We start from the raw sequence: 15,917 nt of genomic DNA, 5'->3' as shown, positions 1-15,917 counted from the left end.
AGTTGTGGGGTATTTTAAGTGCTTAGTGATGAAACTTGGGGTTTTTGATTTTTGTTGTTTTTTTTTTTTTTTTTTTTGTAGCGGTTTTGTCCAGAAGCAGACTCAAAAAATATGTTGCAGTGTTTGAAACAAAACAAGAACAGTGAAGTGATGGATCCTAAATGCAAGCAAATGATTACCAAGCGCCAGATTACACAGAACACAGGTATTCTTGTCTGAAAAATACTTAACTTACCTGCCTGAGCTGTTGAGTGGCCTGCATGGCTGAAAGAATATTTGCTTTGTTTTATTCTTCATGGTTATCAGTGCACACACTGACTTTATTCAGTAAGGTTCTTAAGGGTCAGCATGTGTTTGGATCCACTTTATTTCTGAAAAAAAAAAAAAAAGTATTTTTTTCACAACTGAATTTTATTTTTCCCCCATATTAAATTTTATTGGTGGTACAATATCATCCAGGAAATTTCTGTCAAATCTCTTTTGGAGTGTTATGTTCTGTAATGTGAAGAGATGTGTACTCTAATGAAGTTCTGTCATCTTTTTTGGTTAGATTACCGCTTAAATCCAGTGCTCAGGAAAGCCTGTAAAGCAGACATACCAAAATTCTGCCAAAATATCCTGAACAGGGCCAAGGATGATACAGAATTGGAAGGACAAGTCATCTCATGCCTGAAGTTGAAATATGCAGACCAGGTGAGTAGAGCTGGTGCGTGCAAACGAAAAACTGCGTTGAGCAACCCTCATTGAATCACAAATGAAAGTTGGCCTTGTGGCGTGTTCAGTGTATGTAACAGGCTGTAAGTAAATGAGTTTTTATGCTCCTATATAAGTGCTACAGAATATGCAGGTTAAAATGCAAGGTGATTGATTTATGAAAAGAAAGGTCATTGAGTGGGTTAATGACTTTCTCCGCTTAATAGCGTCTCTCTCCAGACTGCGAGGATCAAATTCGAGTGATTATCCAGGAATCAGCTCTGGATTATCGGCTGGATCCCCAACTTCAGATGCACTGTTCTGAAGAGGTAGGAGAAGTAGCTCCACGGCTACTTTTTCAGGATGAAAACTCCCTTCATCCTTCATGCTTGGTCCTGTCAACCTTAACTGGAACGCAGATTTTTGAGCTTCTGCTTTTGATAGTCGAACCGCCCGTGCTTCAAGTATTGCTTATTTCATATCTTCACATGGTTTCTATGCTGCTTTCCTCCCTGCCTTCCTCCTCAATACAGCAATGCTGACTTCTTGCTGTCGGGTTTCGAAGGGTATGCATATTGCATGAGCCAGGCTGCGTTTGGCTTTGGGGATTCTAGGGGGGGAGAAATATCTCATCGTGTGTTCTCTAGCTGCACCCTGTGATGATCTAACGTATTGAAATATAAATGTGCTGAAAGGCAGAATGATCGTTGTGAACTACTTCTGTTAAAGTACCTTTTTCAAAACAGATTTCCAGCTTGTGTGCAGAAGAAGCAGCAGCTCAGGAGCAGACTGGGCAGGTGGAAGAATGTCTGAAAGTGAATCTGCTGAAAATAAAAACGGAAATGTGCAAGAAGGTAAATGAAATAAATTGAATGTGCTCTAAAAGGCATCCCATCCCTGTAGAAGTCTGATTTTTCCAGATCGCAGCGCAGGCAGTGTTCTAGCTAGTATGAAGCCAGAGCTCTGCAAACTTCCTTACACATCTCAGTTGTGGCCTGCAGCAATTCAATTTCAATTTGCTGGTGAAAATTGTGCCGACAATGCCTCCTTTGCAATTCCAGGCTTGGATCCTTTCTTGATTATGGTTGCCAAAGTTTCTTGTTACTAATCTGTTTTCTGTTGCTGTCTCCGTTGCAGGCTTCCTGAGTGCTGGGTATGACCTAGGCACTGGCTGTAATCAAGGGCTCTGTGAATTGCCCCATGGCTGTGGCACATTATTTCAGTTCTAACTGAAGTAATCCTGGCATATTGACTTTATATTTTAGATTAATATGGGTAATTTAATGAACATAAATATGTTAACCCTTATAAACCATGATATTTTATCCAGCCTAAACCAGCATTCATAGCCTCCTCCAGGGACAGTGGTGGTTTTTCTCGTGATCCTGGATTTAAAAAGATGATGCATCTTTCAGAAACATTGAGCAGTATGAGTTTCTTGTTCTCTCTCTCCTTTTTTTGAGATGTACTTGTAATTTCCCCCTTCCCAGGAAGTGCTCAACATGCTGAAGGAAAGCAAAGCAGATATATTTGTTGACCCTGTGCTCCACACAGCCTGTGCCCTAGACATCAAACACCACTGTGCTGCCATTCCACCAGGGAGAGGACGCCGTAAGTGCTTGTGCTTTGGTTGTACAACCTCTCAGTCCCGAGAGTCCTAAGCTGCGTTTTCTTACCAGCTTTATCTTAAGTATGAGATTTCCACCAGTCCTTTGTGGGTAGTAAGGTGGGAACAGCTGCAGAGGTGGTGGAAGATGGGTATCAAGAAGTCCTTCCCTGCCTCCAAGGCAGAACTTATTCTTGGAGCTGTTATTTAATCCTGATAAAATATCCTTGCGGCCTTATCTGCAAATTTAATGAATATATTTTATATTCCATTATTCATATGATTACTTCACAATAATGTGTGATGCCAGATCCGTAACCCTTCTATAAAATCCCTCCTCAGTTAAATCCCTTTGAAAATGAGCTCTTAATGCACTTGGACTGAAGTACATGAACTCATTTTTCAGTGAGGTTTATCTCCCGCACTGTATCAGCTTCACACAAGATAGAGCTCCCAAGCTTACATATGACAATGTTATATCAGACTGTGTCAGAAGCGTCCCTAGAACTAAGCTGCTTCTCCTACAGAGGCAAATCAGTTTGGTTTCACAAGATTCATTCTTAGCTAATCCATTTGGTCCTCCTTTCTTTGTGTCAGTCTTTATCCATGGTTGGCTTCTTTGTTTCAGTATTTTTGACAGATAAAATTAAACTGAAGTCCTTTAATCTTTTTTTTCTTCTCTGCTTAAAGATTCCAGTTTTTTTCCAATATTACAGGGCGTAGGTAATCTTCTACTACACTTTAAGTTCACATAGCAGTTAAAGGCTTTGAAACTTCATCAACTGTTCCAAATCTTCCAAGACTGAGTTCAGCAGGTTCAGACCACTCGAAGCATCATTTATTTATTTCCTAACTCATTCTTTTCCTGTTTGAGGTCAAGGACTTTGTTACTTCTTTTACGTTAACTAGCTGGATAGTATGTATGTATGGCTGTTTAAGGAAAGCTCCTGGGGAAAAAAGTTCTGAACTTTCCCATCTTTCTGAATTTATCTGGCATTAAAAATAGCAGCCAAGTATTTTCCGGATTATTTTGTGCTGGTTACTTGAATGCCTTTCTGAAATTCTAGATCTCCTTTATTTATTCCTGTTTTGTTGTAATTCTTTTGATGTGTGTTCTGATGTGTTTGTGCTGAAGGTATGCAGAAGACTGTAGCATAGAGAGGGATCTGCCTCTGAGTGTTTGAACTGACTATTGTGTTTAAAAAGTCCGGAGTTAGTTTAAAGTTTGCAGCCTGCTTGCTCTGAAAAAAATAACTCTTCACTGCAAAGCAGTAAGCATCCAGTTAGGGATGATTCAAGACAGCAGAAGTATAAAATACAAAATTTTATGTTGGTGTCTCGTATGAGCATATGAAAGACCTTATGAGTTAGCCAAGAGGCTCTGTAGGCACCCAGAATATTGTGATCCCGTTTCCTTTCCACAGGACTCTGTGAAAACTCAGGAAGTTAAGCCTTTCCAAAATATTTTGTTGATCAAAAGAAACTCCTAACAAGCCTAAGGAGATAACATTGTTTTTTCCTGAGCTGAATTTGATACTGGTTCTCTCTAAAGGATAGTGGTACAGAATTTAAAGTACAGCTTATTGAAGGTACAAATTTGTAGGACTTTATAAAATCTCACGTAGATCACATAAATTACATCTTGGACATGGACTGTAATTTCTTTCTGGAAGTAAAAATTCCTTACGTCTCAAAATGCAATATTAATCACAAATCTTAGTGAAATTGCTAGCTTCCAGGGTACAACAGGGCTTTGTGTACAGTCTGTCAGGCTGGCAAGTCTGTTTAGAAAGCTATTTAACCATCAGCCTGTATGAGAATTGAAGTGTCCCTTTTCAGCAGCCTTTCTGTAACATGTTGAAGCCACTGTTTCTCTTTTGTAACGCCAACTTCTATGCATTACAGAAATGTCATGCTTAATGGAAGCTCTGGAAGATAAGCGTGTGAGGTTGCAGCCTGAATGCAAGAAACGCCTTAATGATCGTATTGAAATGTGGAGCTATGCTGCAAAGGTGAATATGTAAAGATTTCATTTTTTTTTTTATTTTTTTTTGTGTTGGATCTTTCTGTTGCAAGTTATTTATGAAAAACTTCAACTGTAATGAAATTCTTGTCTCTGAATGAAGTTTAGCATTTTGAGTTTGGTCCGGAAAAGTTGAAATCGGGTCTCCTTGTTTGAACTTGTATATCTCACTCTCTGTATCTGGGATGCATCCTCCTCACCAGTTCAGAATTACTCTTCTGTGCACGCGAGGCTTGGTGTCGTGTAGAGAAGGTCTGGCGCAATGAAGTAGGGTCAGCAGAACTTCCCGTTACGAAGCTGTCTCCTGAGCAGCAGTTCCTTCAGATGAATCATTGCCGGCCTGCTTGTTTGTGGCTCAGGCCAAGGCTGGTGATGACAGGAGGCAGTAGCAGTACCAGAGGTTAAACCTGATAAATGCCAAGGCTGAGGGTCGCATGGGAAGCGCAGCTTGTCTCATTTGTTCCCTTCTCACCTCCAGGTTGCCCCGGCAGAAGGCTTTTCTGACCTTGCCATGCAAGTTATGACCTCTCCGTCCAAGAATTACATACTATCTGTGATCACGGTTGGCATCTGTGTACTCTTCCTCATCGGCCTGATGTGTGGACGCATCACCAAGCGGGTGACAAGAGAGCTCAAGGACAGGTAGAGCCTGGATTGCCTGCTGAAGAAATGCCTGCCCAGTGCCCAGTTTTGTACAGCCCTCCTCTGTATAGTCTACCCACCCCCTCTTGTGAGAGGAGAATAAAAAAAAAAAAAAAAAAAAAAAAAATTAGAACAGCAGCAGGTGTTGGCTCAGTTTTCCCATCCTGGATCTCATCCACAGCATCTTCATCCTATGAAAGTTTGTGTGCAAGATTGGCAGCCCAGCCAGCAGCTTTTGTTACCCCTTTGTTAGCAGACTCTCGTTTACCTGCCTGTAGACAAGTCTCTATTGTACTGTTGGAACTGCCTTCACTCTCCAAATCAGACTGATACGACCTGCAGCTCAAGCAGTTTTTAAGTAAATTTTTAAAGAAAGACATATATCTGCATACCGACTATATGATTTAGGTAATGGTTCATACTGAAATCTAGTCATCTTCTGTGGCTGGGTGAAATTGAGGCAGGAAATTAAAGGGTGAATTGCATCTTACACCACAGTTGGCCTTGTTTTGGACATCTTGCTCATCTTATGTAAAGCATCTTCAGAGCATAGTCTTGGACAACCTAAGGACACCAGACACTGGTGTCATCTTCTAGTGAATATCCTGCTTTTGTGACTGTGGATTTTTTTTGCCTGAAAAGATGCCCTCCCTTTCTTCCTCTGCCACTCGCAAGATAGAATAAAATACTGACCAGGATCAAACACTCATGTGAGCTGTACAACTTGTATTTCAGTAGATTAAAGACACGGTGTAGGTGTGGGGCATGTAGAGCCTGTCAGTAGTGTGCAGCGCTGCTGTCAGCAGGCGTTAAGTGCCCCAATCAGTTACTCGGTCAACTTCATTAGCGATGATGCAGTAAAATTCTAACACTCCTTTTATTTTACCTTGCTGCTGCTAAGCTGTTACCCTTCCAAATTAGCTATCTGCAGATGGTATTGACACGCTGGCGGTAACAATGCTCTGTCAGTGATGCAGAAAGCAACTGAACACTCAACACGCTCCGTCTGTGAAACGGTTACTTGTGGGCTAGTGCAGTGGTTTGTAACTGGCCTGTCTGGGTCTTCATGGCTTGAATGGTAGCACTGAAGAGTGTTTTTCGTTTCCACAACAATAGCAACTGGTGTTTCCTTGGAGGTAGGACAGGGGTGCTGGTCCAGAAGGCCAAGCAGGAGTGGATGGGAGGATGATAGTGTTGTATGAAAGGCAGAAACATCTGGATTTTTAAGGGAAGTAGCTTTCACATTGTTACCATCAACGTGTGCACTCAGGCTTTATATAGTTACACTTCCAGAACCTGATATACCCAAGAGCCCAAAGAAGGTGTGTCAGAACAGCTGTGCCCATAGATGTGACCTCTTCTTACCGTGTCTCTGTTCCTTGGGTACAAAGAGGTATGGAGCTCATAAGCCATGTGCTTTGGCTGAAAGATTGAGTGTGTTGGTGAAATCTGGAAGTGACTGCACCAGAGTCCAGGTGTACAGCAGGATATCCTTTATTCGCCTTTTAGGTGTGCTCGCCTGCGTGTGCTGTGGTAAAAATCATGTGCCTGAAACTGTCCAACTTACACTGATGCTAGAACCATAATTTTATTTTCCCACTTAGTACACTGCTAGGTAAGACCTGACATTTCCATTTCTCCACATTTTTCCCTAGAAGAAAAGTGGAGATGGTTGTGAGACACTTTGGAGTGTGGACCAGCTGATTCAGATGATGCTGTGTGTACAGAATGGCGTATACAAAATACTGTGAGCTTTTGCTGCAGCTGAAGCTTTTGGCAAAAGTACCTTCCTCCCACTCCGAGGATGGACAGCAAACTGTTAGTGATACAGTTTTAGACTTACTATGCCAGTGAGTCTTTCGCAAACACTTCTGGTTTTCTATCAAAGTATTACAAACACAAGGCAAGCGGTAGTGAAACTCTGAGCAGTGAAGGTTCAGTGGAGAATTAGTGCATGGTAAAATTGCAGCTAAGTGGTTAGGTAGAACAGAAACTTAAGCCTGAATTCTCTCTCTCACCCCTTTTCCCTGGTGCTAATGGAACTTAACTGGCCTCTGTCAAAGTGGTGAAGTGGAGCAGAAGAGGAATGGTGGATTGTGTCTCTTGAGGTAGCACAGGTGTGGAACGCCACAAATTGTTAGTTTGGCAATTGTATTTTGTTTCACTTGACAGAGTGCTGAAGTGACTGCTGTACAGACGGGTGTGTTCGCAGAGCTGCAGGCAAGGGAAGTGGGATCTTTATGCAGCCTTGCTTGCTTGGCACGAGTCCTGCTTCTCGAAGTGTCTATCAGGCATAATTAAATTGCTATCGGAGGGCTTTTTTTAAACTGTTGTGACGTTTTGAAAAGGCGTTTTGTAACCTGATTAGCTTGAAAAGCCTAATTAGATGGTTTATTGTCTAGAAATAGCATCTTCCACTAAATTCCGAAAGAAGTTACAGTGAAAATTGTAGGTTCGTAGCCATAGTTCTGAATGTAAACCCTGTTCAGCTCTGAAGGTGACTTTCTTTCAGATGTAAGGCTTTCTGGTTTTTTTGCTTTTTAATTTGGAGAAGGTAAAGGTAAGGGTGCCTGGAGCGCTGCGTTAGGAGTCTGTGGTCTACAGCGGTGGTGGTCTGCAGTCGGCGGTGTTTCTGACTCTGTCAGCAGGCTCACCTGGGGATTTGGTTTCAGGGCGGGTGCTCTGCGGTGGTGTTAGAGCTGTGTGTCTGGAGGCCCTCTGAAGCAGAGGTAGGATACTCAGTAAATTTGTGCATGATTCCCTCAGATGCCGTTTGTCACGGCAAGGGCACGGATTCGCCTTTGAAAGGTATGACACTGGCAGAGGGTCGGGGCCATTTTATCATTGAGCATCATTATCTCTTCGTGTTTTAAAATGGGGCCTCCTGCCACTGCCAGTGACGAAATTTGCTTTATTCGTGACTAGAAATCTACCAGCCTTGAAACATCCTCCTCCTTTTCACTTCTACCTAAAATTCTAGAGGTCTCAAAAGCACAGAAGCCCACACAAGTTCTCTCCCAAAAATAACCTGCCTGTGCTGTTGCCAGCACAACATCTCGCCTGCAGGTAACTGTTTGCCATTGGCCAGGAAAGAAACATTGGTGGTGGTAAGAGACACTGCTGTTGCCTTGAACTTGAGGGGGCCTTTTCAACTCCTCTGATCTAATTGACAGTGCTAGAAATAGCTGTGATCAGCCAAGGGAAGAGTGGTGGTGTGGCAAAGCCTGGGGTACCCCTTCCTCTTCATGACGCTTGCCTCTCGGTGGAGGAAGCTGCCTTCCACAGAATGCAATTTGAGAGGTGGTGGGCTTTTTTTTTTTTTCCTCCTTGTCATCAAAAAACCTTCTTTTAGCTTATTCTAGAAATGGTGATGCTGATGCTCCTGGGGTGTGTGGAAGGGCTAGGTGATGGGGATGTGCAAGGCGTGCAGCTCCTCATTTCCCCCCTGCTACTGCCAGGGTTAACAAGTTAAGCTTCCTAGATGATGGCGTGTTTAGGTGACACGGGGAAAGGGGACTGTGCATGATGTGCACCTCCTTCCTTCGCTCCTGCTAGATCTTGTTGATCTTAACAAGCTTATTAGTCGCTTGCCTAGCGGGTTTAATCAAGTCCTTTTTTGCTGAGTTTCAATTTGGGATTGTCCTGCCTCGCTTCTGTCGTTCAGGCTGCTGGAGTGGAGCAAAACTCCTGGCACTTCAAGTACTGTCCAGCAAGCTGAGTCGAGTACCCGTATGTCTGTGTCGCTGCAAAGGGCTGGGAAAAGTCCTAATGAAGTTCAGATAATTCTGTAACAGAGTTTAAGCATTTCACCCAGAATCTGACACTTAAATCCATGCGAATGTAACCAGTCTTGATCTGAAAGAATCCACAGTAAGCGCATGGTATGAAAAATAATGGAGAGGAGTGAATGTCTCTAAGTACAGAAACTAACTGTGGGTGGGCATGGAGCGAAGAAATGTGACAAGCCAGAGGGATCACTCGAATCCCATAATGTTGTAGAGAAATTGTGTTCAAGTCGGATGGCGACTTCTGTTAAAACAACAACTTTATTATTTAGCTGAAAGATTGTAGGTTGTTTTTTTTTTTTTTTTAACTTTATCGGTTTTGTTTTAAAAAAGGTAGTTTTGAGGTGTGTGTGTGAGTGCACGAGTGTGGTATGAAGCCGGAACATTTCATCTAGCACTTCTGTCCCTATTTAAAATATAGCTCTGTGGACTCAAACAGCTGTAGTGTCGGTTTGTATAAAAGTACATTCTTAATTACGGGGTTCAAAATCTTCAAGGCAGCTCCTAGGTACTGATCTTTGGGCAGTCCCCCCGCTTGGAGGGCAAACCTGCCGGCTCGTTTCCACCGATGAATCGTGGTTAGGGGGGACCCCGACCGCCTGCACGCGGGCAGGAATTCAGCGGGTACCGCTGCTTGTCCTGTACCGCCGCCCCAGAGCCGCCTCGGCGGGACGGGGAGGAGCGAGAACGTATTGCTGCGATGGCCAAAGGCAGACGGGGCTCCTTTCTCCTTCCCCAACACCCCAATTCCCTTCCAAAGCTGACCACAAGCGAGAGATCCCTTCCCTGGGTGGATCCCACCCCGGTGCCCCCCCTGTAGTTACCGCGCAGGAGTACGTGCGCAGCTCCCGCCTTGGGGAATACCGGGGAAGGGAAGAGGGAGGCGTGATGAGGTGACCAGCAGCTGTGACCAGCGGTTGTGTTGGCCTGGGCCGCCTGCCAGGGACACCAGCGGCGGGGTTTTGGGGGAGGCGAGGGGGTACCCCAGCACACCCAGCCATCCCCCACCCTGTACAAAGCAGGCCCAGCGCATTCCTGGTGTACGGCAGAAGCTGTTTGAACTTAGTGTCTTTTTTTTTTTAATTATTATTTTTAAATGTGACATTAACGCGACTTTTTTTTTTTTTTTTTTGTAAATTGTTTTCCCTTTCTGTGTATAAATCCTGGCCGGTCCTTGTTTTGCTTTGTTTTGGGTTTGGTTTGGTTTTTTTTTTTTTTTTTTTTACATGTCCATGCTGTGTAATTTTAAGATGTTACTGAGATTCTGAACATAATAATGTGCATTTTTTTTTTTGTCTGTACAGATGAAACGGGAGAATTTAATAAAAAGAGTCTGCAGGTTTTTACTTGTTGTAGTTTATTTCTTAGGGCTGGACGCGCACGCCCCCTCGGGGGGGGGGCGTGGCGCCGCTCGGCCACGCCCCCCTACACAACTCAGCCGGGGATTGGCGGGCGGGCGGGTGACGCAGCGCGCAGGGCCGGCTGTCGCGCCGCGGCTCGCGGCCGTAAAGCGCGGAAGGTCGGTCAGGCCTGCCCCCCCCCGCCCCAGGTGAGCCGGTCCCGCCGTTCGTTCGCTCCCCGGGACCCTCACCGGCCCCGCAGCGCTCGGCCGCCGGCCTGCCCCGCTCCCCGGGGCCGGGAGGGGGTGGGGGGGGTGGAGGGGGGGGTGTGCTGCGGCTGCCAGCGGGGCTCCGGTGCCGCCCGTCCCCAGAGCTCGGGGCGGGCGGGAGGAGCCCCGGGCCTGCAGCGGGCTCACCGGGCCGAGCAACGTCCTCTGGTAAAAAACGTCCTCCCCCGCTCGGGTTGCGCTGATCACACGCTTTGTTCCCTTCCTCGGGCCTGGCAGCGTGAATAATCAAGGTTATTTGTGCCCTCCGAACCGCAGCCCCCCGGCAGAGATATCGGAGCGTGGTCGCTGCTCTCGGACCTGCCCGTCGTCAAAGCGCCGCTGTCAGAAATGAAGGTGCAGTGCTCTGTGCCCGCTGCGTGACCCGAGTTTAAACCTTAACGGCAAGACTGTTGTTTCAGGACTGAATAACTGCTCCCCTATTTGTTTACACATCAGCTTTCCCATGCCCACTTACACGCCACGTGACGTTTGCCGCCGCCAAGCCTGTATATAAGATAAGTGGTAACGTGATTCTCGTCTTTTCCTTCCTAGAAGGAGTGGTGCTGGCTTAACGCCCCAGCACATCTGGGTGGTGCTGTGAGAAAGCTGACAGACAGCTGCGGGGATGTTTCTCCGACTGCTGTCAGATGTCCGGTGGCGGGCGGCCGACCCGAAATGGAGAAGAATGACCAGCTCCCGACGAAGCACCTCGAGTACAGCAGAACCTCACCCCGTTTCCTTGCCAGCACAGGCGCAGGTTGTCATCTGCGGTGGTGGAATCATGGGCACCTCCATGGCGTATCACCTTTCCAGGATGGGTTGGAAGGATATAGTCTTACTTGAGCAGGGCAGGTAAGGATCTCTGGTGGCCACACCAAAGAGACAGGACTTCCACGTGTAGCGGCATCTGCCGTAATGTGTTCTTTCTGCCTCTTCGCCTGGACTTGGACCCACGGAATAAGCTTATACTGAACATCAGCAATGACACTTACCCTTCCCCTTGCAGGTCTGCCCTGTGAGTGGGAAGAAGTGGTATCCCTTGCGTGGTCGTGGTGGGTTAGCTTTGGTTAAGGGGCAAACTCCCACACAGCCACTCGCTTTCCCTCCTCAGCAAGATGGGGAGAAAGTAGGTTGAGAAAGCTCGTGGATCGAGATAAAGATGTGGAGATTGCTTACCAGTTGCTGCCATGGGCAAACCAGGCTTGCCTTAAGGAGAGCTGATTTAAAATAATTACAGAATGACTTTATTTCATGCCAGTTAAAATAGATTCAGGTAGTGAGAAACAAAAAACAAACGTTAAAGCACCACCTTTTCTTTCCCCTGCTCGACTTCACTCCTACACTCCAGATTCTTCCACCCTAGCCTCCAGCTCTGCCCCAGGAAGCACAGGGGGTGAGTGGTGGGATATGATCAGTGCTGGGCTCCAGTGTGGGTCCTCCACGGGCTGTAGTTCCCATCAGGAGAACTCTGCCCTGGTATGGGTTTTCCATGGACCCCAGTTCCTTCAGGAGATGCCCATCTGGTCTGGCATAATCGCAGGTTATCGTGTAAAACACAGTGTGACTGGTGAAGATGGAGCATTCTAAGAGAACTAAAAATCTACTTAAATTATCCAGCCCCTATGGACCATCTCTGGAAGTAGGATGTGACATGTTTATGAAGCATTACACCACTAGCAAAGCTCACAACCGATTGTGGGAGATGTGGAGGTTAGAAGCAAGCATCACTAAACCAGCACCCTGTTAAACCAGCTGGTTAAAGGCTTGGGTTATCTGTCTAGTTTGTTGTAGGATTTAGTGCCCATCTGTAAAACAGCTGAGGCTGTTACAGTTTGGCTGAATACAAGTCTTTGGGCTCCTCGGAGCCTTGGATCAGCAGTCTGTGGCAGAGGACGTGGATCCTGTTTAAAGCTGACTGTGCAGCCCTTTCCTGTTGTTTAGATTTCTGTTTCAGAGGTAGATTCATGTTTCCATGCAGCAATTTGGGGACCTTGGCTATGAGACAGTGCTAAGACTTTAAGAGTTTGAGGAGGTGTTTATTGCAGCAGCTTCTAACCCTATCAATAGGTACTGGACTGAGAATATTTACTGTCTAGCTTTGAGCTTTCCACCCACTGCTGCCTTCAAGAAAATTAGCTGTGATTCCTTGACTTTGCATGACTGGGAAGCAGGTAATATCTGGTTCTTTGTAGTTGCAAAGAGAGGAAATTGAGTAGTCTCATCTGAGAGCTTGTGAGCGGTGTCCTTCCAAGTGAAATTAGGTGCTTTGGCTTCATTTGTAAGGGAATTTAATCTTTACTAGGTTGGAGTATGGTGCGAGTAACCCGTTACAGATCTTCACTGAGTTAGATGCTGTACAAGCTCAGTCTGTGTGCATGCTCAAGGAAAAAGGAAGAATATTGCTTTAGCAGAAATGTCTTAGGGTAAGCACCGCATGGTGAGACTGTGCTTCAGCTGTGTCGGCTGTCAGTGAATAGGGGTGTAGCAAAACGAATGCCTTACTCAACTGATTCTTAGGTTGAATTCCTGAGAGCATATGGACCCGTTAGGCCAAAAGCAGGCTTGTCAAAGGCTTGCACAGGCAAGTGGAAAAATGCAAGATGGCTTTGGCAGCAGGAAAGATGGCTTAGAAGTATTGCGGAAGCAGATTGCGAGGAAGATTCTTAAATCTAATTGTCTTGTCTTCCCCTGTCTGTGCTGTGGGGAGTTTGGGAGTTTTTAACAGGTTTCTGTCTCTACAGCAGCCCTTCACCAACTAGCTAGATGGACAGTGGTTTAAGGGCAGTTTAAAAAGGGACAAGAAATATGCATACCTGTCTATGGCAGATGCTGCACAGTAAGAGGGACTTGTTCTTACTGTAGACTGCAGATTTACATCAAAGTTAATTTTGATTTGAGAGAAATCCTGCTATGGAGAAAGAATCGGATAGGCAGGTTGACTTAAGCATAAAGTATTTTTTTTTAAAGTGCTTTCTTAGAAAAATTTCAGTGTTTAGGACTAGTTAAAGAGAAATGGTTTTGGAATACAGTGCATTTTCAGAAGTGAGCTAAAGGAAAAGCATTCTAGAGGTTGTATTATCTCTGCAGCGTCCACCTGACAGCTTTTGGTCTGGTATGTGTGGGGGAGAGGCTGCTGCCTGGGGTGTCTGGCTGCTGGAGCAGCCTGACGCAGGGTGCTGGCCGGAGGTTGAAGCCCTCTTCACAACTTCTCCTGCAGGTTGGCTGCTGGCACCACTCGCTTCTGTGCTGGCATCGTGAGCACGGTCAGGCACGTGGCCATAGAGCTGAAGATGGCAGACTATTCAAACAAGCTCTACCAGCAGCTGGAACAAGAAACGGGAGTTCAAACAGGTACTGAAAGTGTAGTCATTGAGTAATCTTTGGGAAACGGAATCAAAGTGTTGATGCTGAAATACGAATGTAATTTTACAGCGTCTTAAGAGTTGGTGGTTCCTGTTCAAAACCGATGCATCTGGACTGGAGCAGATGCAAAGGGATGCTGCTAATGTAATCAGAATGGGAAGAAGAGTATCAGATGGGCAACCTACCTGAAAACTGTGACAATTTTTGTTAGCTGTAGCTTGGGCAATCGTAGATGAATTTTCACAAAGATGCTAAATGTGTACTGCAGTGCTGGAGCAAATGGCCCTACTTGTGCACCGATTCACTTCTCAAAAAGAAGGTGGTTAATATAAGCACGAAGGCATAGGCAAAGCAAGGGATCTTACGCTAGTCTCACCCTGGAAATAACAAGAGAAAACGTGTCAGAATTCTCTTTCTCCCTCCAAAACACTCAGGCATGTACCTGATAGGAGGAGCTTGGTCACTGAAAGTTTTCTGCTGACAAGGACTTGTGATGTATGTCAGACTCAACAGAGGTTAATAACTGTGCCTGATATTAAGATTAGTATTAACCTCTTGTAGGTAGTGGAGTCAAAAAATGCCTGCGTTTAGTTGTTGAGGCTTTATTCTTCTGAGTAATTATTAGATCACTTTTGCCAGTAGCCTCTCTTTTAAAAGGTACCATGTATGAAGTTTAATTTTTTTTGTAAACATGAATAAATGTAGTAGAAAGAACGCAAGTCAAAATTAAATTGCTTTTCTGAAAAGTTGATTAATGCAACTTTTAATTACTAGCTGATAAGTGTTTAAAGTTATCTGGGGAGCTGGGATTTCCAGGCTCATGAGTATAGCAGCGGGTCTGCAATTATATTAAAGCAATGGGTCTGAGACTAAAAAGAATTCAAGATCCTGTCCAAATCTGACTTGACTTTGGTCATTGTCATAGGGTACATGAAGACAGGCTCTATTTCACTGGCTCAGACTCAGGACCGACTAATCTCTCTGAAACGCATTGCTTCATCGCTGAAGTACGTATAAGCAGGAAATATAACTGATCTTAAGTTTGCACCAGCTCTCCTGCAAGGCTAATGATGGCATTTTTCTTATGTTCTGTGGCAGTGTAATGGGGATACCTTGTGAAATTATCACCCCAAAGCAAGTGGCACAGCTCCACCCACTGATCAACATCCATGACCTTGTGGGGGCCATGTATGTGCCAGAAGATGCGCTCGTGTCATCTGCCAATGTGAGTCTGGCTCTGGCAACCGCGGCCTCACGGAATGGTATGAGGTTTTTTTATCTATAGAGTGTTCTCCTGCGTGATAGTTATCTTCTTTCCATAAAAGAAAATTACATTCTGCGTCTCTTTTGGTATTCTAACTGATCACCGAAGACCAAAACTTAAGTTATTTCTGTCGGGTTCAGATTCTTTAAAATCTATTTTTTCCTCAAAAAACGGGCTGAATTTTTTTTAATGTACTGAATCTTTACAGATCTGCTGCGATAGATCAAGCGCCAGTTTGTTGTCTTTACTGGTTATATATTTGTCGGGGTAAGCATGCCCTCTTGTATCATAAAACCAATCCTTTGTAGGATCTGACTCAAAATTACACGTCAGAAGAGTTTTGATTACCCACAAATGAAAAGGTGTAACTGAATCCTTGTGGAATAATGCATTGGGCACATATGGTTTGGAAATGTGTTTGGAAATGTAATAATAAATGCTGTTTGCCCAGCGCTTTTGCAAGTTTGGGGTGGTCTAAAAGTGGGAGAAAGGTTGGGTGTGATAACGGAGATGAAGCTCATTAAGGATGAAAGTCCATCAAATTGGAAGAAGCCACTTAGGACGATACCTCTCAGTTTCTTTTAGTCCAGCTTTTTTTGCATACTGTTAATTAATTTTTTCATGAAATGACTGACTTCCCATAAAAGAACCAGTCTTGCCATCTGAAACTACACATTTCGTTGCATAAATGAACTGTAATGGAAAGAAACCCATAGTTGAGAGACTTTTTTATTTTTCATGTTTTTTGGTACTAGGGTGTATTTATCACCCAAGCTGTCACATGGGAAGAAGTACTGTAGCTCTTCACAGTCTCAACCTTTAAATTATGTACAAATTGTATGCATGATGTTTTACAAATGATAGGGTTTCACTTAAGAATTACTGGGTCAAGAACAGAAACTTTGTCTTAAAGAGAAAATAAGCATTTAGGT

General features: G+C 44.7%; 2 protein-coding genes across 2 annotated transcripts in view; both read left to right on the top strand.

Moving 5' to 3' along the window:
- The window catches only part of GLG1 (golgi glycoprotein 1), an 82,396-nt gene extending 77,305 nt beyond the window's left edge, over nt 1-5,091 (top strand). Inside the window, exons 20-26 of the mRNA XM_032987461.2 lie at nt 82-205; nt 551-693; nt 921-1,022; nt 1,440-1,547; nt 2,184-2,304; nt 4,205-4,311; nt 4,801-5,091. Of these exons, the coding sequence (XP_032843352.2) occupies nt 82-205; nt 551-693; nt 921-1,022; nt 1,440-1,547; nt 2,184-2,304; nt 4,205-4,311; nt 4,801-4,968 (873 nt within the window). The 3' untranslated portion in view covers nt 4,969-5,091. The remainder of the gene's footprint in view (nt 1-81; nt 206-550; nt 694-920; nt 1,023-1,439; nt 1,548-2,183; nt 2,305-4,204; nt 4,312-4,800) is intronic.
- A 5,010-nt stretch (nt 5,092-10,101) lies between these two features.
- The window catches only part of PDPR (pyruvate dehydrogenase phosphatase regulatory subunit), a 28,043-nt gene continuing 22,227 nt past the window's right edge, over nt 10,102-15,917 (top strand). The window contains exons 1-5 of the mRNA XM_042797559.1: nt 10,102-10,298; nt 10,911-11,210; nt 13,576-13,709; nt 14,647-14,728; nt 14,820-14,983. Coding sequence (XP_042653493.1) covers nt 10,984-11,210; nt 13,576-13,709; nt 14,647-14,728; nt 14,820-14,983 — 607 coding nt within the window. The 5' untranslated portion in view covers nt 10,102-10,298; nt 10,911-10,983. The remainder of the gene's footprint in view (nt 10,299-10,910; nt 11,211-13,575; nt 13,710-14,646; nt 14,729-14,819; nt 14,984-15,917) is intronic.

Source organism: Tyto alba, unplaced genomic scaffold (genome assembly GCF_018691265.1).
Source record: "Tyto alba isolate M040663 unplaced genomic scaffold, T.alba_DEE_v4.0 Super-Scaffold_26, whole genome shotgun sequence".
Lineage (NCBI taxonomy): Eukaryota > Metazoa > Chordata > Aves > Strigiformes > Tytonidae > Tyto > Tyto alba.
This window is presented reverse-complemented; position numbering and strand designations above follow the sequence as displayed.